Below are 27317 nucleotides of genomic sequence, written 5' to 3'. Positions count from 1 at the left end.
CTGATCAGGTAAGTCATATCAGTACAACAGTATAAGAATCCTTGGTTTCAACTACTAAATAAGGTTATAGGAAAGACAAATAATTTTTCCCCTGTGAGGCTTATATATCTGCAAAGAAATGCTCCTGAAGATATTCCCCAGTCATCGGTGTTTCTAATTTGTGGCAGGAATTCCCCAGGAATTCCCTGCATTGAAAATACAACAACTCATTTACCTGGTACCTAAGTATTTTCAAGATGGGGTTTGTTCTGCATTAGTCAGAGTTGATGACTTTTGAAATAAGTTTTAATGGATGAAAATATAAAGGTCTTTAGCCATGTAAGATGACTTTTAATTAAAACTCAACATCCCACGTTAAGTAGAGCACTCCCAGAATGTTAGAAACCTCTGCAAACTGAGTAGTATGCTGGGCTGGAGTTGAAGCTCAGGACAGAAACATAATCCCCCACAAATAATTAGAGCAGAAAATGCTTCTAATCTCTTTGTTAGTCTGGTTGTGTTATTTGATCTAATAATAAACTAGATATTAAAAAACCCCAACTTCCTCATACATTTTAATTTAGACTGCACTGGGCATCTTTTAACCTGTAATTTTTTAGCTGGTCTGATTTATGCATGTACTGTACAGACATACACAGTCTGAAACACCACTGTCCTCTGGCTGTATGAGTACCGCATCAATACTAAGGTGTCAGAATTTGGGCGTAATTTATGAAAGCTTTCCAGCAGGGACATATGAAACCTTACAATGCTTAGGTTTCACATGTCCCTGAGGGGTGTCACCAGGGACACCCATGGTGTGCTTTCCTTAACCACCGCCGCAGCTCTGCAGCCCTCTGGCACGGCTCGGGCTGCCCTTGGGTTTGGTGGTGGTTTGGCTCCTGGCACTGGGGATGTGCCTGCGCCTTTTTGCACTGCAGGAAGAGACAGGGCAAGGAGCTGTGGGCTCGCAGAATCGCTCCCGCCGCATGTGGCTGGGACCACAACCCGTGGCATGGGGGCTTGGTGGGGTGCAGGGCTGCCCCCTCACTGCCCATGGCATTGCCCTCTCTCCGGCGGCCTGTGGTCCTTTGCATCTCACTGACCCCTTACTAAATACCACTCTGCTCACCGACCCCTTGCTAAATTACAATCATTTCTCAGGGCTTCTAAAATCCACACACATCCCTCGCAGCTCCCAGTGCCCGGACCCCTTCTCACAATGCGCTTATTGCCCAGGTGAAGCGCTACCCTCTGACCCTGCCTGTCCTTCACCCTCTCAATAGCACAGCTCTCCCTCCTCCGCCTCCTCTTCACCTCCCCCGTGTCCTTCCAGCTCCTACGCCGACCCCTCGTCCTCCTTCATCTCTCCAAACCCAGTGAAACCTGCGTGGCTTCTGTGACTGACCCCCCTGGACAGCTGTAGCTGTAACTCAAGGCCCTGGCGAGAAACAAATTCAATAGGTCCGTTATGTATCAGTGCAAATTTCATCTAGAGAGGTAAGTCCCTGCGGGGGGGGGCCGGGGCCGGGGCCGGGCGGACACCCCGGCGGAGCGCACCGCCTCTGGGCCGAGCCCGTTTAGCGTAGTCGCTATGGCAACGGCGGCTGCCGGCGGGCGGGGGAGCGGCGGGCGGGGGAGCGGCGGGTGCGCCCCCGCCCGCCAGAAGCCGGCGGCAGCGGGCGGCCAGCGGCGGCTCCGCTCAACTTGGGCGAAGGGGCGGTGTTGGGGCGGTGCTGCCCCGGCGCGGCGCGGCCGCTCGCCTCAGCGTCGGCGGCGGGACGGGAGCGGGTGACCGCGGTAAGGAGGAGGTGACGCTGCCGGCGGCGGGCGGGGTGCTGCGGCCGTGGGGCGTCCGGCGGGACGGCGGCGGTGCCGAGCGGCGGGGACCGCCGCGTTCCCCGGCCCTTTGCCGCCAAGAGCGCGGGGCGGGGGTTTCCCGGTTTGCGCCTTTGCCGCCGGTGCGGCCGGTTACCGCTGCCCGGCCCGAGGGGCTCCTGCGAGGGAGCGGCGGGCGGGCCGTGAGGCGAGGGGCCGGGGGTGAAACAGCGGCCCTGCCGTAACCACTTTAGAAAGTCCGAATTCTGTGAATTACGTTGATTTCTTCAAAGTGCCGGCTCAGCCGCAGATGACAAAACCCCACAAAAGTTCTCGGGTTTTGGAGGGATTTTCAAACAGGTGCCGAAGTGGAGCGGTGCCAGGCGTTTGGCGGGCAGCTGCCTTGCAGAGGTGCCGGGGCGAGCCCTGCGGGCTCCAGAGCACCGCGGTAAGCCCAGCTGGTACTCCTCGTCACCGGGGCTAATCCCTGCCCCGATGCGCGCTGGAGCTCGCAGCGCCGGTCGGGAAGGCTTGACTTCAAGCCACGTCCTCGTCCTGGTCCCCTCTTCGCTCGCCCTGGGTCCGCGGCCACCAGAGGTGAGGCGGGACGGGTGGGCAGGGGAGGGCCGGGTGCCCCGGCAGCGCTCCCGGGCTGAGCTCGGGCACGGCCGCCCACACGGAGAAGCGCTGGGTGACCGCTTCCGTAAGGAACAGGCAGCCGAGCAGGAAAGCCAGGTTTATGCCGCTTTATGCGTATGCCACTCTCGTTTAAGATCTCTCCAATTAGACACCTGCCCTACTAAGTGTCTTCGGTGTGGACGTCCAATGTTTAGTAACCCCAGAGTGGTACCACTAAGGTCGGTCAGATGGCTTTGGAGTTACGGCAGTGTGAGAATAGACTGTGCTGTACATCTCTTAATGCTAACGCATTAATTAAAATCTCTCTCAAGACACCGCTCTTCACTGCTTATATGGCTGCTCTCTGTGGATGGGCCGTAGGTGGGTCGTACAGCTATTACAGGAAGAAAAGCACGAGCTTTCCCAGAGCTTGGCTGGTTGTTCCCTATGCTGTATGTGATCTCTACAAAGAGAGGCTTAAGTTTTTGAACTGTAAACTTAGTGTTCTTTTGCTGGGTGCTAGTTTTAAGACAATGTGTATTTTTAAGTAACTCCTGTCACAAGGACTGAATTTCAGCACCGCTGCTCGTATTCTGCAGTACAGGGAAAACTCCCACCTAGGCTAACAGTTCTGCAGTGAACTGAGACAGAGTGAGACTTGGGGTTCTCCATTCTGATTCTTTCTGATAGATACTGTAACCAAGGTTCAGTACTGAACAGAGTTGTATAGGTGTCTGTTAAAATGCATTCTCACCTTATGATGCAATGAGTTACTCCTGCTTTCACAGAAGAATCAGTCCTCAGTCTGGATGGAGAATGCACATCTCACCCACCCGTTTTTACAGCACTTAGTCTGGTCTAAGCCAAAGTATATAAGTAAAACCCCCCAAACTTCAGTGAGCCTGACAACAGGTGAAATGTGCTTTTGGGTCTGAGTTTCAAGCTCTTACTTCGTATAATTCTATAGATATAAGTATCTTCAGTGATATTAGAAACTCCAGTTTGTGTTGTTACTGCTCCTCTAGTAACATTGTGTAGTTAAAATGACAGAACAGAGAAGGATGAGCTGGGGATCTCTCCCGAGTTTTAATTTTGAAAGCCTTTTGTGCTGGAGCCTTCCATCAGATGCTGTTGCTGCTTTATTACAACAATACTTTTTTTGTGGTTTGAGTAGTATTAATAACAGGAAAGCTACGTGTCTGTGTTACCTTCTGAACTCTTATTTACATGGCTGAGTGAATAGTGGAGAATGCTTTAGGTCCCTCTGTCCTGCCTGGAAACCTGGCTTTGTAGTCTGCAGAGATCAAAGTCATATATAGAATTGAAGGTGTGTTTGATCCACCACAGCAAGATCTGAGCAAAATATAGGAGTTTTAATAACAACTTAGGCAAAGACAGCAAATCAGTGTGGTTTAACTTCCTGGCTTCGTTAGGTTTAGGTAGCAGTCCAGTGTAAGTTGTATATGATAGGGTGTTTTTATGGTTGCTATTAGAAAATATTGTTTAAAGCATGAGTGGGAATTTGGCATGAAAATAGTCCTGTTTCTCAGCAGATGGAACTCATTTGCTCTGATAAGTAGACAAACTGTAAAATGCTACTCTGCTTCATAAGCAGATTTGAGTCACACCCAGCCTTTTGCTTCTGCAGATAACACAAAAATTATCTTTTGTAGAAAGCCCTAGCCATTAGTAGAACTCTAGGCTATTGGGCCCTTCCTTCACGTTTTCTTTAAGATCTGTAGGCTGGATTTTTAATCTGGAGTTAATCAACACAGCACTTTTATTTATTTCAGCGAAGCAAATACCTTTTATATTAGTGCAGCTCTACTGTAGACCATGAAGCCGTACCAGTTAGAGCAGCTACCTTTTCTCTTTGTGTTTTGGCTAGTGGTTGAAAAGTACTTTTCTTATTCATAGCTGAGCTTGAGCCCAGTTCACACTGAATTTTTGTTTCTTTACACCTTCTGCAATCAAAAGGCAGATGTAAAATGCATCAGATGGATGTGTTTTCTAAAAGGTTGAAGCTCTAAGAATGTATTACAAACTACACAAATGCTGGGGAGGTGAGAGCAGTATTTTTTGTGTATTCTCAGTTTAAAGAGTTTCATTACAACAAATCTTTTGAGGGCTACTAGCTGTAGAAAATGTGACAACACAACAGACGAAGGTTGTGGTATACAGTGGGTATTTTCAGAAGGCCACTCATGCTTTCCTTTGGTAGAAATGGTACCACTTTTGTTTCTCTTATCTTGCAGCACCTTGTGATATGCTTTGACTGTCTGTCCTTCTGTTATGCTACCTAGTGGTGATTTTTACAGTCGTGTGCATTCATAAATGGCTTAAGTGACTTGTAACTCTCTGTGGCAATTATACCAGACAAAGAGGCAGCCCATTTCTATAATGCTGAGTCTGCTGTAGAAAAAATAACGCAGAAATTGGACTGTATGCCAAACAGCAGCATGGTTCTCACAGATTTTTGAGAGCACTTGTCATTCGGAAGCAGACCTGGGCAGCAGCGGGAGCCGTCAGCCTGCGGCAGGCTGGTGGGAGACTATGAGCACTGCCCTGCTAGGGGCAGACAGGCATTAGCTGGCATGCAAGGACCTGCTGGGTGCCACAGTGTCCTGTCACGTTTAGCTCACTTTCAGACACTACTGTGAGGCTCTTTTTGCTGTCCTTGAACACCTGCAGCCATGAAGACTTGGCAATAAATAATGTTTCATTTGAAGTGTTGGCTTGATCCCCTGTACTCCTGTTACTCAAAATGCCTTGCTACTGGTAACAGGGTCATGTCGCTGGGTGTATTTTAACTACTGTGAATTTTTTTTTGTCCAGTGATAGCTAGCTTGTGTCCATCACAACAAGAGAATTGGTACGCTCATAAAGCAAAACACAGGTTCTCTGCTGCGGTCTATAAGCAGACCCTTGAGTGTCCCCAGGAGTTGTGTCTCTGAGAAATGCTGCTGTATTTAATGCCATGATATTTGCATTGCCTTCAAGTTTCTTGATTGAAAAGCTCTATCTACTGCTTTTTCAGCATTAATTGCCTCATAGCAACTTAGGGAGATAGATACAGGTTCTCAGGCTCAGGTTATAATAATTTCCACTGAGATTACGATCACGTAGCAAGCAGCTGTAAACACCGTAGCCTTCCATGTCACTAAACAAGAAGGGAGATTCCAGACAGATAGGAAGCAGGGTTCTTTGGGCCCTTGTAAGGTAAAAGACTCTGTATGGAGAGGATAATGGTAACTAACTGCAAAAAAAGCAGTAGAGAACAGGGATTCTTTTACAAAGCTATGATGGGCTATATAAATAAAATTGAGAAGGTGTTGGCAGCAGTGTCTTAATTAAAACTTGCTAAGATTCTTTGCTTGGAACAAAATTACAATATCTCTATCACAGAAGAAATAGAATTTGGGGTTCATCTACGATGCTGTCGCTACTTAATGTACTTCACATAGGTATAGCTAGCAGCATAGCCATGACCACAAATTCTGCCTGAGAAGCTGGTTAAACGTCGCATCGGTTAGCGCATACAGAATTCAGAGACGGGTGTAGCCAAACCAGCTTTAATCTACATGTGAGTTGCAGTCCAGGGAGATACTGGATACCCTTTGCTATCTGAAGGAAACTGGACCTTTCTGGATAATGTCATCCAAACTTTACTAATGAAGAAAATAATTAGAAAAAAAGTTTAACATGCTCTGCAGTTTCACATCATCTGTTTTCCCCATGACTGCATGTCTTAAAGTACAATTATGAGCACAGTTTGGGGATGGAGCTTGTCCCACTTTTAGAAATAATCTTCCTTGTTTGCTACCCTCTGATCTGGCATGTGTGGAAAAAGGTTGAGTGCATACCTTGCATGAACAAATTCTGTGTCTCTGCTCTCTGACTGTGGCACTAAGGAACTACCACTCAAAAAAAGGGAGGGAAGACACTTACCAGCTCCTCAGCCCAGTTTGTCAGTATGCTTTGCCTGGATGATTGGGTTTCCTGGGACTCTTATCTATAGCCAGCTGAGTGACAGCATTTCCATTGACATCACAGGACTTTGGATTAGGCTTCTAGTTGTCCAGCCCCTTAAGACCTCTCTCCTTCATCTCTGACACAACTACCATATCCCTAGGACTGCTGAGAGTCACCAAGGATTGTCAGTAGTACTGCTGGACTAACACACTGTGAAGACAAAGGCAAATCACAGGAGACTTATAAACTGAGGACATACCTTTAGAGAGAGTCCAGCTGTATTCTCTCTTCCCCCCTCAAATGCATATTTCCTACCCTGTGCCTACTCCTTTCCTGTCCTGGAGGGTGTTGGAAGCTAGGAACCAGAAAAAGGATCAATGGAAGGGTATTTTTTTTTTCACAGAAGTTCATATTTTACAAGGCAAATGGGTCTGGCTGATTGACTGGCCAGAAAGCAGCGCTGCTGTAACAAGTCTTAGCAAGTGGTGATCTAGCCTGCAAGTGACTGAAGGAGACTGATGTCTGTCAGGTTATATGAACAGTCTCCAGTTGGCCAAAGAACAGCCAGAGAGCCAGCTACGGAAGCATACCCCCTTCGTTAGTAAAAAAGTTAGGAAAGGCTGAAATCCTAGTTTAGTAAGATGAAAAAAACAAATAAGGCATGTGAATGTTGGTATTTCTGATTATTCTTTGGTGCATTCACTGGACCAAGAGGAGGAAGTCACATGGGGAAATGTGGGAGAAGGTAAAAAGATGGAAGATGAGGTGAAATTGTACAGAACATGTCATGAGCAGAGAACAGAGAAAGCTGTAAAGTAGGTGAGGATTAAAATGCAGGAATTGCTGACAATATAGAGAACAAAAATGAGATTTGGAAAGAGGTAAAAAGCTTCTTTAGAACTAAAGCAAACAAGAAACCTTTACATGAAAAATTCTCGGGGGAGCTTACTAGTAATCACTAAAAATTGAAGAAACCCCTCAGAGGCTGTGTGAGAGAGAAAAAGTGAGACATTCCAGACTTTTAACACGGCTAAGGTAAATGTACGCTTAAAACTCTGTGAGGTGGTTAGTCAGACTTGCAGTCAATAGTGTGAGGGGAAGGTTTGTCTTCTAGACAAAGACCTAGGGTTGATGAAGCAAAAGGCTTGAAACCCAGATCTGTTTCTGGAGTAGAACTTATGTAAACCTCTCTGAAGTTTTGCTTGGATAACACCAGAGTTGTTCGTCAGCTCCCAGGATAGCCTCTTACAGGGAATCAGAAAATGGACTGACTGTACAACACAAAGATCTGTATTCAGATGGGGCAATGTCTCTTTCTTTTAATAATTTTAACATGAATGCTTGCAAGGTATAAATTTGTCCTTTTCCCCAATAAGAATCTCGGGCTGAAACTTTTGCCTTCCTTTAGTTGCCCACATCCTGCCGACAGTCCTTTGAGTCTTTCCAAATAGGAGAGTCATTTTGAGTCATTTAATGATTAGCCTGCATGTGAACTTTAAATTAAAAACAGCAGCTACAATTAATGGAGCCCACAGTATCTTCTGCAGGCTGCAAAGACCAGTAGTGGGAAGAGTGGTGGCTTGTCGAGCCTGCTAAATAGAGATGGCCAGTTTCCAGCTCTCAAAAGAAGGAGATGATGGATGAGGGATGGGAAAGGAAACAATCTCGTACAAACAAGACTCCCTTAGGAACAGTGAGCACAAGCTGCCTGGGATTTTCCTTCATTTGAGAACAGGCCATTTCAGCTGCAGGTGAGGTGCTTTCCTTACTTTATATTCTTCTCATTTGGAAGCAGATTTTTCAAGTAATGTGTGGGAGACAAGTGGAAGTCCCGTTCAGAGTTGGTGGCATTCATGTTCCTGTATCAAATGCAAGTCTGCCTGTTATCAGTGCTTTACAAAAGCTCTGGCACAGTGCAAAGCTCAGGATCAGCAGGCTTTGCTCAGACAAGGTATCCAAAATTAGTTCTCTAACTCACCATCCTCTGCAATACTAGTGCTAGGTAAAACGGTTCTCCTCATGCAGAACTACTTGCTTTGAGGGAGACGTGCATGATAAAAACATTAAGGCAGTAAGAACAGCCCAGGACTATGTGAAAGCCAGGGCAGGTCAAATTAGAGCTCAGGTCTCCTTGCTCTCTTTCCCAGTTCTGACCACTAAATTCCCCTCTTGCTCCTCTTCTAATGAAGCAGCTGGTGAGCTAGGGATAGCTGGAAGGACATTTCTCAGGTTCACAGTTATGCTGCTTTATACTGATTTACACCTAATGCCACTAAAGTCAGCACAGTTAAACCAACGTGAGACCAGGTCATAGCTAGAATAAGCGCAAAGTAAGCTGACCCTTTGCTGGTAAAATACAGAAGGACATGCTCACCTTCATCAGACGATGGTGCAAATGGAAATAATACTAACTTAATTGGTCAGGTACCTGTAAAATTTATGAAAAATTGCTGTCATCACATAAGCTGCAAAGAAACAGGAGACTTTAAAATAATTTACAACAGCTTGTGGTCTGTCATGCTGCTCAATTCTGCTAGCAGGGCTTACCTATGCGATACATAAGGGGTGAGAAGACCAAGGAAAAGGTCTTTAAGTCTTAAGGATCTTAATTTTTAATAATGTGTAATGGTGAGTAGAGGCCACCATGTAGCAAGATCCAGGTACATGTTAGGATGGTGGAATTACGGAGTTGAGGTTGTCGGCACATCAATTCCAACCTGAGTTCATTCATGTGTCTTGTGCAAGTCGGCCAGCGGCAGGCAGCCAGAGTGCTGTGTGGTGGTTTGCGCTGTTAGCTGGAGTCACCCTGGCGATGAAAGCAAATGAAGGGACCTGCTGCTCCTCCTCCTCCAGAGCACAGAAATGAGACAGGAGCAGGATTACTTCCAGCGGCTGCTGACTATGGCTGCTATCATAAGGATGATCATAGCTGATACTCCAGGGCGAAAATAGTCACTACAGCTCTCTCTTGTGTGTAAGCACTGTAAAGTAGCAGAGGTGTTAGTGTTTATACAGTCTCAGAAGAGTACCTGTGGCCTTCCACACCTAGGTAGCTAGATCTGTGTGTCCTGTGGAAGTTTTCAGCCCTTTTGTGTCTTCCTTCTGAAGAAACTGGTGTTGCTTGCTGGGAGAGGTAGAATATAGGAAACTGTCCTTTGATGCAGTTTGGCAAACTTCCTGATTCTAGAAAAGCCTAAGCATTAGACCCTGAAATAATTTCAAACTTGGGACACTGAAGACTAGCCAGGTTTTTGGTGCATTCTCCTTTAATGGTGTGATATATTTACATAATATAAACATTTCTGAAAGAGAACAAGGCTACATTACAGCAACAGATAAAGGCATGAAAGCAACTGGAGTATCTTTCTCGTCTGGTGCAGATGGTGATGGTTTTCCAGGCACCGAAGGCACAATCCAATTGACCATTGCTCTTCTAGGGAGTCTGGGAGCTCATGGCTCCCAGCTCTAGTGGGAGTACGGGGTAGTTATGAGCTTCTGGTGATTTGCATGGTCACTTAAGGCTCTAGGCCCCAATATGGCAGCTTAAATCAAAAGCATATTTTTCTCCCTTTTATGTCTCTCTGCATGTCTGTGTCTCAATAGTGAAGATCTGCTCAGGTCCTGCGGAATCAGGCACTTTATTCCATTGCCCTTATGTTAACTTTTGATGCCGTGTCCTGGTTGGGTCGTTGCCAGGAGTAGCCTTTTGGTAATCCCAGCTGCAACCATTATTTGTGGCACCTCTTCTCCCTGGGGGGTAACTGAAGGGAGCAACAAGGCACGTAAGTGTGCTGTGTGAAGAAACAGATGCTGTTTTGCTCCTGTTCAGGTCCCTAGTGCCTGCTTTGAATGCCATTGTATTTAAATACAATAGGCAATAACTGTTCCATGCATTGTCTCTTGAAGTGACTATGTGAAGGTATTGGCTGGGTGGGGAGCTCATTCAGTCTTTTGCAGAGCTGATTGGTGCAGTTTATTCTGCTTTCTAAGTGCTGGATAACTCCCCAGCAGCAGAAACCTTTCACTGAGAAGTAATACATTTAAACCTTGGCGCGCCGCCACTTCCCTCTCAGCCCAGCCCCAGTTCCCTTGGTGCTAGTGGTAGCTACTAAGGTGTGGTCTTCCAGCATAGCTAATAGTTGGACTTCAGCTTGTAGAAGGTAGCATAGCCTTTCCTGCATGCAGCAACACATTTGCTAAATAGTTAAAGCTCTGCCTGGCCTTCTAGTAAATGCAGCTGTTACTCCTGCCAGTACCTATGAAAGTACAGGTGAACTCTACCACTTACCTTACAGCAGCTGCAAACTTACCCACGTGTATCAGGTTTGCGTGGCAAGGGAGCTACAGGGGTGGCTTCTGTGAGAAGCTGCTAGAAGCTTCCTCTGTGTCTGATAGAGCCAATGCCAGCCAGCTCCATGATGTACCCACTGCTGGCCAAGGCCAAGACAGTCAGTGATGGTGGTAGTGCCTCTGGGATAACATATTTAAGAAGGGAGAAAAAAACTACCTGTGCAACACCAGCAGCAATCAGAAGAGAGGAGTGAGACTATGCGAGAGCAACCGCTCTGCAGCCCCCCAGGTCGGTGCAGGACGGGGGGCAGGAGGGGCTCCAGGCACCGGCGCAGAGATGCCCCGGCAGCCCGCGGTGGAGCCCACGGTGGGGCAGGCTGTGCCCTCAGCCCATGGAGGTCAGTGGGAGCAGATCCCCACCTGCAGCCGGGGAGGACCCCACGCCAGGGCAGGGGGTGCCCAAAGGAGGCTGTGACCCCGTGGGAAGCCCACGCTGGAGCAGGCTCCTGGCAGGACCCGTGGCCCCATGGAGAGAGGAGCCCAGGCTGGAGCAGGGTTGCTGGCAGGGCTTGTGACCCTGCAGGGACCCACGCTGGAGCGGTCTGCTCCTGAAGGACGGCACCCCGCGGGAGGGACCCACGTGGGGCAGTTTGTGAAGAACCGTGGCCCCTGGGAAGGACCCATGTAGGAGAAGTTCATGGAGGACTGTCTCCTGGGGGAGGGACCCCAGGCTGGAGCAGGGGCAGAGTGTGAGGACCCTCCCCCTGAGGAGGAAGGTGCAGCAGAGACAGCGTGTGATGAACTGACTGCAGCCCCTGTTCTCTGTCCCCCTGTGCCACTGAAGAGGAGGAGGCAGAGAATTTGGGAGTAAAGTTGAGCCTGGGAAGAAGGGAGAGGTGGGGGGAAGGTGTTTTTAAGATTCAGTTTTATTTCTCATTATCCTACTCTGATTTGATTAGAAATAAACTAATTTCCCCAAGTTGAGTCTGTTTTGCCTGTGACAGTAATTGCAGAGTGATCTCCCTGTCTTTACCTCAACCCATGAGCCTGTTTTCTCTCCCCTGTCCAGCTGAGGAGGGGAGTGACAGAGCAGCTTTGGTGGGCACCTGGTGTCCAGCCAGGGTCAACCCACCACACCAGGTCACCTATCTTGCCCTCCTCCATAAGGATCTCCTGCTGGCTGGAATCTTGAGGTTTTGCATGTAGAGTTGCTGCAAGGTTGTGCCCTCCCATGAGGGGTCAGACCAGTAAACCCTAGCCCCAGCTTTTCTGTGTGGGCAGAATGCTTCGCCAGCCTAATCTGAAGGGAGAGAGGTATCCTTATAACTTGACTTCAGATGTAAGAATTGTGACTGTCGTTTTAACTACGCGGTGACTAGAACTTCAAGGGAAACTCTGCCTCTTCACCCTTTGTCTTGTCCTCTGCACAAGCTGGCTGCTATGGGTGAGCTTTCTCAAGGTGCTCAGCACCAATTAGTTCTAAGTGGCTAATCCAGTAGCACTTTTAGCTGAATAACAGACTTGAGGGGTGTGCGGGGGAGAATGTTCTTGGTTGAGGTGTGTTGATGATGACACTGTTCTTCTTCTCTCCCTCCCTCCCCTCAACCCACTCCCAATGAAGACACACAGAGCACTATGTCACTGGCATCCTGGTTCAGGTGGAATGAGCCCACAAGCCGCATTTCCCAGAGGAGCCCCACAGAAATGGTGGTTGAGACACTAATGATGGAGCTGAGCTGGCAGACCAAGCAGGCAGAGAAGCAGCAGCGAGAGCGGGAGAACGAGTATCGCAAGATCAAGACTGGGGTGGACTACGGCTGGCTGGTCAGCTATCCAAAGCAGAGCTATGATATCAGCCCGGGAGAACGGCTGCAGCTGGAGGATATGTGTACCAAAATACATCCTTCCTATTGTGGGCCTGTCATACTCAGGTACAGTAAAAGATGTGATGATACAGACCTTTCCTTTCCCCCTCTCCACTTCATGATATGTGAGGAGCAAGAGAGTTGTTAGGGCCAACAGAACCTTGGCATCCTTTATCATAAGCCATGCTGGGACAGCATCTTTGCAAAATAAGGGAAATCTCATGTTTCAAGTCAGTCTAACATGGTATAGGGTCCTCCAAATAGTTACTAAATGCCATTTCCCTCTGAGACTGGCTTGAGTGCTTTATGCGCCTGAGCAGCCAGAAGCTTTATCTTGCATGATGAACTGTTTCAGTATTGTGATGGTTTTTGCTTCAGTCTTTAGAATCTTAGAATAATTGAGGTTTAAAGGGACCTCTGGAGGTATGTGCTTCAACCTCCTACTTGGAGTAGGGCCACCTTGAAAGTTAGATCAGGTTGCTCAGGCTCTTGTCCTGTCCGTATCTCTGAGAGTGGAGACTCCACAGCTTCCGAACAACCTGCTATGGTTTTTATCCACTCTCACTGGAGCCTTCCTTCCTTGATTTAAGCTGTTCTGCAGGTCTACTGAGGCACTTGTCCCCAGTGTCCAGACTAGCCAAAAAGTGCTATTGTGTTTTTCAGCCTGTGAGCTAGGTATTCTGAGAGAAAGGGGGGATTGCATGCTTCTCCCTGCCCTGCCCTCCTTCCGCACCCTTGGTATGGAGTAGGATGCAGATGGGGCACACAGCTGGCTTGAACAGCTAGGTGGTGCTTCTGCCTTATGCAGTGTAGACGTAGACACAGCGTCTTGGACTTGCTGTTACACCTTTGAAGTGCTAGACATATGCTTGCTGCTTGCCAGCTGAGTAACCTTCTGCGAAAATGCCTTCAGAAATAGATCTGAGCCTGCTATAGCATTCAAACTGGAAGGGAGGGAGGTGACTTGTCCTTTTGGGAGGGCTGTTCTAAGTTAAACCCTGTCACTTAGCTCAAGTGCAAGTGAGGTGTAGTGACCCTGAAGTTCAACTTTGCTTTAGCTAAATTGTGAAATGGGCCTTTATAATCCACTTCCCCTGTTCCAACGTGTTCTTCAGTGGGGATTAGAAAGAAGACAGTAGCGGCAGGCCATGGCCATACGCGTTGGGGTGCTCAGCATCTTGCAGTCACTCACTGGATATGCTGGCACCTGTTTTCCAGATACAGTACAGCTCCTGAACTACAACTGTAAGAGGGCTGGAAACAACTGGTCCTCTGTCTTACAGTAGGAGTGCCCAGGAAAGGGTGCCAAAGCTACCTCTCTAGCCCTCATCTTCCCCAGGGCTGAACACTGGAAACAAACTGGACAGGGCATTGGCTTTTGCAAAGGTTGCCATGGTGGCAGAATCAGAGATTTGGGATCGTTCAGTGGCCAAGTTTTCTCCAGTGAAAGTTTGCTCAGAAGAGCACCTGCCTTGTATTAGTATAACTCCAAGCTATGCTGTAAACAAACCACTCCAAACCCCTTGGTTCAGAGTTATTTTCAGCATCCCCAGGGCCACTGAGCAAGGTCTGTCTGGCAAGCAGGTTCTTTCCATGAGAGCAGGCTTCAGTTGCTGGAGTTGGAACGCCCCAGGGTCCATCATCTCCTTCAGAAAAAGAGTATTAAACTGAGCCGTATACAGCTTGCTGCTGCTCTGGTTTGGTTTTGGTTTTGTTTTTTTAAACTGAGACATACCATGCAAGGTGAGTGATTGCAGTGCAACTTGTAGTGGTTGTTCAGTGTTGTTCAGGATTCAGCATTGCGCTGACAGTAGATACTCAACAACATGGCTGGGCACTTGTGTGGGCATAATTGAGAAAGGATAAAACTGTCCTCTTAAAAATCCTCTTATAAATTGCTACTATAGGCTATCATAAATTGTATTACAGTATGATTCAAGAAGTGGCATGTTTTTGTTTGTTCCATACTATGGAGTTTGCACGGTTAGCAGAGCCACATTAAAAAAATGAGGCTTGCATAATCTTTGTTGGTTCAATTCCATGATTGAAAAGGGAATGTCATAGCCACAAAAAATGGCAGAACTGGGTAGGTCAGAGGTCTGTTTGATCTGATGTGCAATCTGCATGTGAGAGTGACCAGCAGCATCAGGGTAAGGAAAAGAGAAAAAGAACAAGGCAAGTAAATGCAACAGTACAGACAATTACATTATCTTGTATATAGCCTCCAACTTACTGTGCCTTGTAACTTGGAGACTTCTGGAACCAGAAGTGGTCCTTCTGTCCATAATTGCACCATGTGGCTTTTTCTTTCAGTAGTTTGTTTAGATTGTAGGGTTTTGCTTTTCTTTTGTGAACAGATGTAAACTTGCAGCATTTGTGGCACCCTGTGGCAGAGTTCCACGTCTGAACTAGAACTATGCTGTACAAAACTATTTTGCTTGTCTGAAACTGGTATGTACTAGTTTTATTTGATAATCACCTCATCTTGTGTTGGAAATACGAACAGTTGACACCTCTTCTAGTTTTTAAGCGAGAGCCCTGTGGTCCAGAAATCTCCATTGCTGAGATGGAAACAATGAAAAAGAGTGGGGCTTTCCATGCTAGGAGCTGAACACGTATGTGAGAAAGGAGTAGTATGCAATCTAACTAGAAGACAGCCAAATTTGGATAAATTCTCCTCTCAGAAAGTGAGATAACATGGAGATTTTAATAACTTCCCCAAAATTGCACAAGGTAAGTATAATAGGAATTTAACTGAAATCTTTACATTTCCAGTGAAGTACTTTAATCATAAGATCATTTCACTGCTGATGTTTCCTCTTAAATACTCTGTGACTTTTTAATATGTACCAACTTTTAGCAAAATCTTCACAAAACCCTCACAAAAACCTACGAGCTTGCATTTGGAAGTTCAAGTGCAGAGCATGTACCTTACTGAAGCTGTTGGTTCTGTCTGAAATATTAAGCTTGATCCTTCCCCTTCCATCTTTAGACATTTGAAGAGCTGAAGTCCTTTTTGACATACTTGACAAGCATGTAATACTTAAAATAACACAAGCAGCATACATCTTGCAAGACTGTGGAGTTTGTTTTGTTTGTGTTATGCAAGGTCTCCTTTGTGAGATTCTGAGCTCAGAATCAAAGCCAGAACAAAACATTTCTGTATGAGTTGTCAGAGACATCACTTTATTCTCCAAAGACCTACGTGATTATTCAGATTGTCCTTTTCAGTGGCTACGGTCACATCTACTGAGAGGCACGGTTTCTATAAATTTGTTTCTGTAGATGTGGAGGAGGCTGGAAGGAACACTTCTTACATGGGAGGGTTTTTTTCAGATTCAGCTTGCCTGTTTGAATGTCGGGTCAATAGAAACTTTTCTTTGAGTCTTTTGAAATTCTGGAAGGATTCAAGTACACTGCAAATATCATCAGGTCTTTGGAGGCTCCGATTCACCTCATACAAATAAAGCTATTGCATTCAAGTGCAACTTAGCTTTAGGTTATGGGATTGGACATCACCGACTGTATTTAAAATTAAAACCTGGAGCCATTTGAAGGAAGTGACAGTGATTTTGGTGAGGCCTTTAGTACCTAACTGCCTGGTTAAACTGAACAAGTAACCTAGTAGCTTGTCAACACAGAATGCTAGATTTTTGCCATCTTTAATCAGAGCTAGTTATGGTCTGTTTCATTGCTTTCAGTTTCAGCAAAACTGAAACAGTGGGTTTCTGTTCTTCTCTGCCCAGAAAGAAACAAAAAACCCTAATATGGAAATGTAAACCTGCATTTTGGTGCTCTGAGATGTATTAATACCACAGGCTAAGGACTGTAATTTTCTAAGGATGGTATATAGCTGGAGTGGACTTCCTAGTACGCTTGAATGTAAGACAAATGACTAAAATCAGAAATGGATTTATTTACAATTAGGAGCTTAAGTTTGAGGTGATGTGACCCCAAGTGTTGCAGTTTGTGTGAATGCCATAGTCCTTTGGGAGTCAAGTAGCCTTCTCTAGCAAAGCTGTTCATAGCTTTACAATATAACCAGAATTCCTGCTCAAAATACAGATTCAGGAGTCAGCAGCTAATCATTAGCACTAAGCACCCCACGTTTTCTTTGAATGACTAAATCTACTTAGAGTTCCCAGTTCAGACAGGCACCCAGGGATACACTGAACTATAAGCATATTGTTTAAGTCCATGGACTTCATTGGATTTAACAGGTCTTTAAAGTTCAGACTGTACTTGGGAAACCTACTGAACTGGGGACCTACAGAATAACATAGGCAGGTGACAGTACTTTAAAACAAAACAGTGCCAGTATGAGCCAAGCACAGCCAGATTCTTAAGATCTAATGGCCCTATAAGGAAACAGAAGGGTCACAATTTAAAGAACATATTTGTTTGAACTGTGGTTAAAACGCAGCCTGGACTGGGGAATGTGCTCATCCCTGTGTGTGCATATACATGCTCCCCAGGCTTCTGTGCTGGTTCAAGGTGAGTTTTATTGACAGTCACATCTTTAGACTGCATGACTTGCATAATATATTACAGGTTAGCTACCAGTAGTATCATAACTTGTTTCACAAATAAGATAGGTATACTTTTCTGGTGAGTAAGGAAACCCTATTGAGGGATTTCAAGATACGGTTGTGCAGTTGCCTAGTTTGAAAGTATTCCATGCAAAAGTGCAAGGGCATTAACCTGTGCTAGAAGATAGGTGAGCCTTGTGCAATTTTGTGTGCTTAATTCCAGTGAGCAGCTTTGTGTGGAGTTGGATTCTCAGGATACAAGCTCATATTCCTTGATTCCAGTGGTTTTACTGTTTTTGTATGTTGTCTGTTTTGTGCAGAAAGCAGACTGCTGGATCATGCAGCACATCAACTGGCTTTCATTGATAATTAGGGAAGATAGCTTCAATTATACGTAGGTGGCTGCAGCAAACATCATCTGTTTTCTGACACACAGACTGATTTAGCTAGACCACAGCCCTGATAACCTGTCCATCCTTTCTGCTGAGAAATATTTGTGGCATGCACACTTTTTGGACTTCATACGTTTGTCCCTTACACAAATGTGCCGGCACCGAAGTTAGGTGGGCATAAACGGGTAAAGTTAGTTCTACTGAGGGAGAGGAAATGGCCCCCTTTCCCTTCTCTGTCTGAATGAGAGTGGCTTTTCTTTGGGTGACTGGCAGGTAGGCTGTTGGATTGCTTTCTCTTTGTTTCTTAGACCTGCTGAAATCCATATTAAGTAGTTTTTGTGCTGGTCCTGGTAAGTCAGAGATAAATCTTAACAGCAAAGGCAGAGTTCACAAAACAATCCTTGCTGCCCTAGCTAAGAGTGCAAACAGGCAGATAGCTATCGAAGTGGAAAGTTACACTGATTTTAGAAAACTATTTCAGCTAGATTGGATGGGAGGGATATTAGCAGCACAGGCCATTAGCATGTGAGCTCTGTCCTCGGGGTGTAAATCTGCCATCATACCAACCATTTTCCCTCTTGTTCCCAGAGCCAGTTACTGGTCCAGTAATAGCCTGACACATGCTGCTACGGGCTCTGGAGCCACAAACCAGCAGTATGACATACGCAGCCTCTAAAACTGGAGACAGTGATGAGGCCTTTTGGGTGCACAATTGCCAACACAAAAGAGGATGTACTGATATACATATTTATATAAATATATATATATAAAATATATATAAAATGACAGCACCTGTCTTTAAAATACACATGGAGCTCAAATAACAGAATGACGCCTTCAGTTCACCTCTGCAATAAAAGTCATTTGAAGGTGCTTTAATAATAATAATGGTGTTGCAAAGACTTAGGTTTTGATGGACGACTCTGTCTATGCTTCTGGCTAGGATAAAGGGAAAAGTGTATTTATTGTGAAAACTGTATTTTTGGTTCTTTGATAATGCAACTGAAGTGCTGCCTCAGAAGGCAGAAAGAATGTTTGCAAATGTACAGCAAAATCTCTGTTACTGCTGTTACGTGCTGACCCTTAGTAAGACCTAGTCTCTTGCTCTTCTAGGCTCTGCACAGTTCAGTTTAGCATCATTGTGTAAGTACTTATGTAGCAGTGTGAACTACAGTGGCTCAGAGGCTTTTTGCACCCAAATGTTCAAAGTTTAGAAGTTTTTTGGTGCAGGGGGTGGGGGAGGGAAATTAGGAAGCAACTGAAATTGTCAAGGAACATCTTGATGACTTTGGTAGGTTTTGTGTCAAACTCCTCTAACTTGACCCTGAAAGGGACTGGTGCTTCTGCTGGTACCGAGTTCCTTCAGCAGGCAACACTGGTGCCTCCACAGCTGTACACATAGCTGCCAACACCTGCTGTGAGAGAAGCACACTGATGTACCTGGGATACAGCATGATGTTAAGATGTATCTCCAATACCAGGCCTCCACAGTAAGAGTCAAAAGGCATAAATGTACAAAGAGTCTTTTTGTTTCATCTCTGGTTTTCCTTCTGTCCTGATTATCTTAGGTACCCATTGGTACGCCATTAAGCAGCGCAGTTCCATAGTATGTTAAACTCCTTGTTACGTCCCTAGGGCTTACCAAAAAAACCCCACAAGAGGCAAGATCTTCCTCTAACAGTTTCTGCTGTATTAAGCTTATTTAAATGCAGTCCTACAGTTTTCCATCCTTGTTTGGTTCTGCTGGAGAGAAAATATCACAATGCTTACAGACCTTACACACTTTAGCTTCTGTTAAGTTAGCTCTGTGTCTGCTTGTAGATAGAATTTTTATATTAAGAACTGAATACTTATTAGAGGAGTAGCTGTATTAGCATCTGTTTAAATGCATACTACTACGGAACAATAAGAGTATCAGTGACCAGGCTGTGGATCCCAGGCTGGGGACCAAATCACCCAACAAGGTGTCAGGACTGGTATGTTCTCTTTTTGGCTCAGCGACTTCAAGAAAACTATCCTGCTCTGCATCTCATCTTCCTCACCTGCAAAATAAACAAGGTAATTCTTCACTTCCCTGGTATTAAGCTAGCTTAATAAACATAAAAAAAATAAAATTTTGAGCTTTTTGTTGAGAAGGCACTGGAGTAATTTGTAGTTGTCTAATTAGCTACAGCATTGTGCTGCCAATCAAGGTGTTACCAGCTAAGCCAATCTTAAGAGAAATCCCTAGGAAGATGAAATACCACTTCACTAAAATTTAAATATTGAGCGACTACCAAATATCTAACAGAGTTCTACATGTTTTTTGTTTGTCTAGTGGCCATTGGTGCCATAGATGCTCTGGGGAAGGAGAATCCGAAACAGGGGAAGTCTAGTGGGACTTTCCCTGGTTTATCCACAGCTTCTGGTAAGCAGCAGTTCAGGGAGTACTTGAACAAGGATTTGCATTTGGACAATCATGTTTAATCAGCAGTGATGAGGACATTTTCCACAAACTTGTCTAATCATTTTGTTTCCTAAGCTGCAGGTAGCACGGAGTTCTGATATAATAGGTGGTGTGTGAAAAGAGCACTTCCTTCCGTTTCAAACTTGCCACCTTCTAGCTTTGTTTGGTGCTCCCTATAATTTCTTGTGCTTCTGAGAAATAGTGATTCACTGCTTCCTTACATTCTCAGGCTTGCTTGGGATTTTTAAAGAGAGACCTTTGAGACTTTAATGGCCCCTCCCTGTTGTTGTTCCCTTCCGTCCAGAGAGTCCCATTTTGCAGGAGAGTGCAAGTTCCAAGCCTAGCACAGTGACTTGGCAGCAATCTGTAATTTGTTGTTTTTAATCAAAGCTGTGCCTTGACTCTGCTTTCAGATTCCGGCAACTCGTTACTGAATATGAACCAGAAGTGCAGGAAGTATCCCGGCTCTTCCGCTCCGTCCTGCAGGAAGCTGCTGAGAAGATCAAAGAGGAGGAAGAGGCCAAGAAGCTTGCCAGGCAATGGAACACAAAGAACAAAACCAGCCTCTCCTTAACAACGTTTAAATCTCGGTCCAGGATTTCCCCATTCATCAGTGACATCAAGACCATCTCTGAAGATGTGGAACGGGGTACCCAGGCCACCAGGAGGGTCTGGAGCATGCCAGAATTTCGGAGCACCAAGGATTACTGACTCTATACTGAATAAGGTTTTTAGACAGCAATCTTTCAAAACCCCAGTTAACCCTTTTTTAGCTCTACTGTTTCTTCCTCGTTCCAGCTCTCTCTTCCTACCTGTCTCTCTTGGAAGCTGCATCCATAGTAACTGCTGCTGATGCCCGCAGTGTGTGACACAATTTATTACCAAACGTGCTAGCCTTTCCTTTAATTTACTAGCTATTCAGTAACCTTAAGGGCAAGGCTTGCTTACTATCTCATTTTTATGATTGCTTTCTTGTGGAAAATGAATTAGTTTTGCAATGTCTGTCTTCTCCTCCACCCTCTCCCCACCCCAGCCTGGATGTAGTTATCTATAAAAGCTTTTGGCCCAAGCTAGTGAGAGCTGCTGGCTGGTTCAATCTTGCTGAAAGCAAGACAGACACTTACATGAGTAAGGCTTGCAGGATCAGGCCTGTGAATTAAAGTTAGTATCTGATTTGGAACTGAACTTTCTTTTCTGGCTAATAAACTTCCTTAGTGCTACAAGAAACTTCATAGGTAACCTCAGCACTGCTCTTGATCAGCTTTTTGCTGACAATTCACAATTTGACCCAAGTAGAAACAGACCCAAGCTTTTTTGGATGAAAGACCAATATTATTCCACAGCAACCAGTTTATGCATGCTCAGGTTTCTTGGGTGTTTTCTCTCTTGTGCAGGCAGAACTCCCTGAACCTTGCACCTTCAGAGTAGATAGAAATGTAACAACCTGCTGTACAGATATACAGGTGGATACATCAGTGCTGTGTCAAATGCTGTTCTTGGTCCTCAGTGTTCTGTGTTGCTGAGGTAAGTGCTCTACCCCACATCCCAGTAATAAGTTAGCGGACTGAAATTAATGTCTACGGCTAAGCCTGAAAGAGTAGTATAGTATCAATGTACAGAAAAGGGTGAAGAGAATAAACGTTTATCTGCAGGGCTCCTTGTTGCTGCAGTTGTTGAGACCATTTTGCCAACCTGCTGCTGTGAGTAGCTGAAGAGCTCCGGCAGATGTAGGCTTGTTCTCCGTCTTCTGTCGTGAGTGCTCAGAAGAGAGCATTCCCATATCACAGGCCAGTGAGTCGATACTATTACAAATGAATCCTTAGTGCAAACTGAGTGGCTTGTAGGCCAGCACGGTTCTGCTGAGACCTTGAAGAAACCGGAAAATGCTGCTAAGGAAAAGCTACCAGGGCCCTAACTCAGCAGCTGGAGGGAGAGCTCTTACCAACAAAGCAAAGAGAATGGCACACTCTGAAAATCATGGGTCCTGCAGAGAAGCCAAGGGCTAGGATGCCTTGGGGTGGCCAACAGGAGACGTGGAAGGAGGAGAGGGATTTCCCTGTATGACTGGCTTTTGGGGAATCATCCCAGCGAGGGTACAGCCTCCTGTAGGACCTTGTAGCTTTGTTGTTCTTTTGTCCGTTTCAGAGACTATTCCGTGGGGATCTCTGCAGCAGCATGTGGGTACTACAGCCAAGATAAAAGCCTTTGAAGCTGTGCCAACTCTGGGAAGAATTCCAGTACATGAAATCTATCCTAGAGTAGAAACGTGCAGTTTTTTTCGGAGATGGGGGAGGGCAGCATGAAACAGAGATCAAAATGAAACCCTTAAGAGCTCTTTAAGACTCTGGGATTCTGGCTCTTCCTCTATCCCCTCTGGGCTAAGATTGAAGACAAGGCTTTCTGACTAGCACCGGGCTCTAGCTTCCAGTCACTTGGTAAACACAGCTGACAGGAACCCTCCTAGGGACAGAAAGCAGAAGCTCACTTCTAATCAAAAGCTCAGGGCTTCCAAATACAGCATCCAGTTTGGGACAGGCTATTTCAACTCTAGGTCAATGAGGGAGAGTTTAAAGCCTTCTGACAATCAGCTTGGTGTTTTTCAGCTGTATGTCCTTGTGAAGTAATGTGATTGTGTATGTGAAGTAAAAGCAAAGGCTTGGCATACTTAGCATAGCCCTAGATGTCTAGAAGATGTGGGATCTCTAGCAAGGGATCACCACAATTTGCAGAAAATTCTTGTTTGGAATAAAGTTAACTATATTTTTTTTTAATATATATTTGCAAGCCACTGTATGGTACTGAAGGCTGAGATGAATTCATGAAATTCAAGCTACAGCTCTGTAGTCATTTTATTTGCGCTCACGTTCTATTTGACACCTTCAGCATTGACTGTATCGATGCAATATTTGATGGACTGCTGGGAGAGACAGGACACACTGACATAAAGGTCTTTGTTACAGTACAGTGTCTGTAGTGTGCTCACTTTTTCTCAAGGAGAATCAAGACTAATTAACTTCCCTACACCAATGTACAAAGCCAAGGAAGTCACCTGAAGGGTGTTCACACTATCACAGCAGCCTCTGGTCATACTCTGTCCTTCATTAACAACCTCCAGCGAGCAGATACCATTCTCATTTAACAGCCAGCAAAGGGAAACAAATCTAACCTTTGGTCAAAGCCATGTATGTTAGGGAGGCCAGGCTGGGGCAGTGCCTGTGACAGCTGTTTTGGGTCAACTTACCTATCATTTCTATTTCCATAATAAAATGTAATCCAAACTTTTAAGTAGTATCATTCTCCCTGTACCTCTTCTGCAAGTTACACTGGACTGTGTATCTGATGAAAAAGTGATACTCTGATACCAAGCTAAGGTTTCTATTCTTACTACATACCATCTAGTACTCTTAAAGGTATAAAAGTAGTACCATGTTTGCCTATAGCCAGCTGCTTGGAGACTTTGCATTGTGTGTGCACCAGCAGGTACCAAAGCAAAGCTAGGAAGGTGGTTAGGATGCACGACTGCCGCATGGTGCTTGTGGTGCTCATTTTTCTTAGGAATGCTGTAGACTGAACCATAAATAATCCTTTGGTCACAGCATGCGGCAACAACTACCCACTCATGTTTGCCTTGCCCTAATTCCACATTTTGTATGGCTAAATTACCATTTTCATTCAAATCAGGAGCCTGCATCTCCTGATTGTCCCCACCTACTGTGCTACAGTCCATGGCACTGGGCAGACACAATGGGCAAACTAGATTGCTTTTTGATGAAGTTAACTCAAATGATCCATTGCAGACCTTAAAGCTGGACTGATGCTGGTCTAAATTAAACTCTCATGAAACTTGTGTAATATGAACATCAGGTCCTCACCGACAACTGTTTGATTCTACAGTTCTGCTCCTCCTGGGCAAATATTGTGGAGGGAAAAAAAAAACAACAGACCACAAAACCCCAAAACATTTCTACATGGCCTTGATGAGACTCTCTGATCTGTTCTTAGCCCCTCCTGAGAGCTAGTCTTGTGTCTTAATGAATTAAGAAGAATAAAAAGTGAAATAGCAGCACAACATCATTAAAAAAAACCAGGTAAACTGAACAAGAATCATCCTCTCTAAGGATTTTGGTATTAGCCCAGAGCATCCCCGTTGCCCCACTGCTGACAGTGTCCAAAGGACGTTGTTACACCCAGAAAAAAGCAGTCCTAGAATTACTATACGTTCTAACAAGTAAAGGCAACACCTCTATAGCAGCTCGGCTGCACGGCTCAGCTTCAAGTGGCTAACATTCCTCAGAGTCACTACTCACCCAAGACTGTCCAGCCCTGCTTCTGTGCTTCTACAGACGAGCCTGGCCCACCGGCTGCGGTAGCTGGCAAAGGTGTGCAGGAGGCGAGGTTCCTCACCCATGTCAACATATAGTTCAGACAGCTATCATGCCGTGGGGAACCGGAGGAAGCTTCGCAGGAAATACCTGCCTGCTGAGATTGCACTGTTTACACATTTAGTCATGGAATCTCAAGAGAATTAAAGCAAAGCTGTGAAATATAAAACAACTTTGGGTACTTGTTGTCTTTTTAATTAAAGATTGCCTGAAATATAATCTGTCCACATCTAACCAAACACAACAGCTGTTCCACTGCCCTACTGTATGTTGTGTAAGTATCAAAGGAGGAAGGCTAGAATGATAAAGGCACTAGATTGAAAGCAAAAAGCCCATCCTCCCTCTACAGGCTACAAATGCAGCTGCCTACCTTCTATCTTGCTGCCTCGACAAACAGATCCCAAGATTTAAGGTGCTAAATAACCAGGATTAAACAACTGCAAAGGTCTGAAATTCTCTGAAGCTAAGTGGTTTACATATACAACCTTGAATGTCTCCATCAACATGCTTCCAAGCATGTCTTAAATTAACCAGTAAGCATTGCCACGAAATGAGAAGATAAAAGTGACAAAATGGATGTTTTGTATCCAGATACTTTTGAGTCACTCCTGTTCATTCTGTAATTGATCCCAGGTACTAGAACACCTTAATATTAGCAGATGGCCCCAGGTGGCTCAGGGCTCCCTGTGCTAAGCCTCGTATATGCAAAGCATGCATACGTTAAACAAAAGAAAGTAATTTTTCCCGCAAAGTATTATTGAAATGTGGATTGCACTGCTCAACACATTCTGGAGACCAGACAGATGAGTGGCTCCAGAAGGGGACTGTGTGTCAGAGGGTTAGCAAACTACAGTGGTCAGGGTGCAGCCTACAGCACAGGGCTTAAAGCCACTCCTTGCCATAAGCTGTGGACAAGCAAATCTCTGTGTTGTTGCTTACGCTACTTCCCCAAAACACTGCTGTAGACCTCTCCCTGAAGGACGACTAGACATCTAGGCCTTGACTGGATGGTCATTCTGATATTTCTGTGTTCTGTTACACCTCCCTGATAAAAGGACATTGCACCGTAGTTTTGCCCAAAACCCGGGCAGAGCACTGAGAAGCACCGGGCTGCACGAGTCAAAGCCTTTTTGGTTTTCCTGCAACAGAGGAAGCGCTATCAAGCCTCCCTCAATTCTACCCACCTGTGCCGGGCAGAGACATCATGATCTCGGCGCCTGCCTTTCCCTGGTACTGCTGTCCACGCCGTGGGCTGCCAGCACAAGGGATCTTTCTCCCTTTGTATGATCAGAAAAGCCATGTTTCAAGCTGGCTTACATCAGAAAGATACTGTGCTGGCCCCGAGAGCTGGGTCTTGGGCCCAGGTCTCCCAATTACTACCATGTATTTTCTGTACAATGGCTGCGCAAAGATATTCCCAAACCAAGGGAAAATATTTGCAGGATGAGATCTTAATAAACATATAGAAAGGTGAAGAAAACAGCTACAAGAAGCACAGTGAATTATTTGGCAAATTATGGTTATCTGTGTACACTGTCCACTTCAGAAAATTATAAATTCTTAGGGTCTTGGCTAGACAACCAGATTGTAGCACCTCACCTCTATAATTTAGTCACAATTTCATTTTGCCTCTACCGAATAAATCTAACCCAACCCAGCAGCAGATACTACAGAAGTGTGGGAAAGAGCACTGTTTTCTGCAGAGTATCAACTCGGAATGTAATTACTGTTACACCTGTTTAGCGATCGCAGTTCTGAAGAGGCCTCAGTCAGGTCACAGTCTATGTTCAATACCTTTTCCAACCTTATTCTCTGAAGCGTCAGGTTGCCGAAAGCAACAGATCTCACCTAATTTAGTCTGAAGACTATTTAAATAACCAGATGCAGTATGAAACAGTGACAATGCAATACTCCTCAGGTATGTTTTTTTCTATATTCTGGCACTGGCATTTAAGAGAGAGAAAAGAGCAAGGTGCAGTTTCTAAAGAACTCAGCAGCCTTAGGTAGGGATGATGCAACAGCACCTGGTCCTTCCAGGTCCCTACTGCCTCTCGGCAACTTGCTCCTGTTGCATTCAGCTACTCAGAAGTCACAGGCTTCCTTCTGCTTTCAGCACAGAAGCACCAGCAGGACAGACTACTGTCTCCACAGCGCAGCCAAAAGCAAGAAACGAACAAAGACTGGATTAAATTCATCGGACAGCAATAACAAATGTTCCCCACAAACAACACATAATTAGGTCTTCACAGGCTAATTATAGGGTTTCAGAATAAGAAAGTGCAAAGCCAATGTCCAAAGGTAAAAGAAAGAAAGAAAGAAACAAACAAGCAAGCAAGCAATTTCCGTGACAGCGCAGCTGGACAGCAATGCCACCTGCCGACAGATTGCCCAGCCCCGACTGACCAGGAGATGGGCAGCAGCTTTCTAACCAGGCAAGTACAGATTCCTCCAGCTCCTGCTACCCTCCGCACACCACTGTCACCCCGAGAACAGCGTACGAACAGAGAGCAAAATAAACGCAACCAGCGTAAGCTGTAGTGTTTAGCACCGTATTGGAAGACGGCACGAGTGGACAGCATGCTGGTGTCACAACAGTTGTCATCTGAAAGAGCGTGCCTCTGTGTACGCTTACCAGACTGGGCGTTAATGATGTTCTTCGCACGGCCTGAAAAGGCTCAAAACATGCTTCCTCAGAGACCTCAGCACCACATCCTGCTCCTCCCTCAGAAAACACTAGGTGTTCCATACTCCTGGTTATTCACAATTTAAGACTGAAATTGAACGGGCAGGAAAAAAATACCTGTTGACAACAGCCAAATAGATCACGATCTCTGCACTGGACAGTAACTTTGACGATTCATTTTGTCCAGAAATGGAACTGGAAGGCTGGGTGTTTGCCAATAATTTTAAGAGGCAGCTCCTCAAAAGCTTATCACACTACAGCTTCAAATATAACCAAGTAGCAGACTGGGGGATTTTGAGGTGTGCCCAGGACCTCATCTCCTTCAGGAGAACCCACTACCACT

At 45.4% G+C, this 27317-nt stretch overlaps 1 protein-coding gene across 3 annotated transcripts; it reads left to right on the top strand.

Moving 5' to 3' along the window:
• Positions 1 to 1621: 1621 nt before the first annotated feature.
• On the top strand, positions 1622 to 23194 carry RD3 (RD3 regulator of GUCY2D). Of its 3 annotated transcripts, XM_055725602.1 has the most exons (4): positions 1622 to 1779; positions 12299 to 12608; positions 20323 to 20636; positions 21304 to 23194. In XM_055725602.1, exons 2-3 carry the CDS (start codon positions 12313 to 12315, stop codon positions 20618 to 20620), a joined length of 594 nt encoding a protein of 197 aa, XP_055581577.1. In that variant the 5' UTR covers positions 1622 to 1779; positions 12299 to 12312; the 3' UTR covers positions 20621 to 20636; positions 21304 to 23194. The 3 variants fall into 3 exon arrangements, with proteins under 3 accessions (XP_055581577.1, XP_055581575.1, XP_027665018.2); XM_055725600.1 differs by having other exon boundaries at positions 20323 to 23194; XM_027809217.2 differs by lacking the exon at positions 1622 to 1779 and adding an exon at positions 1888 to 2394 and having other exon boundaries at positions 20323 to 23194.
• Positions 23195 to 27317: the final 4123 nt, after the last annotated feature.

Source organism: Falco cherrug, chromosome 13 (assembly GCF_023634085.1).
Source record: "Falco cherrug isolate bFalChe1 chromosome 13, bFalChe1.pri, whole genome shotgun sequence".
NCBI classification, from domain to species: Eukaryota; Metazoa; Chordata; class Aves; order Falconiformes; family Falconidae; genus Falco; species Falco cherrug.
This window is presented reverse-complemented; position numbering and strand designations above follow the sequence as displayed.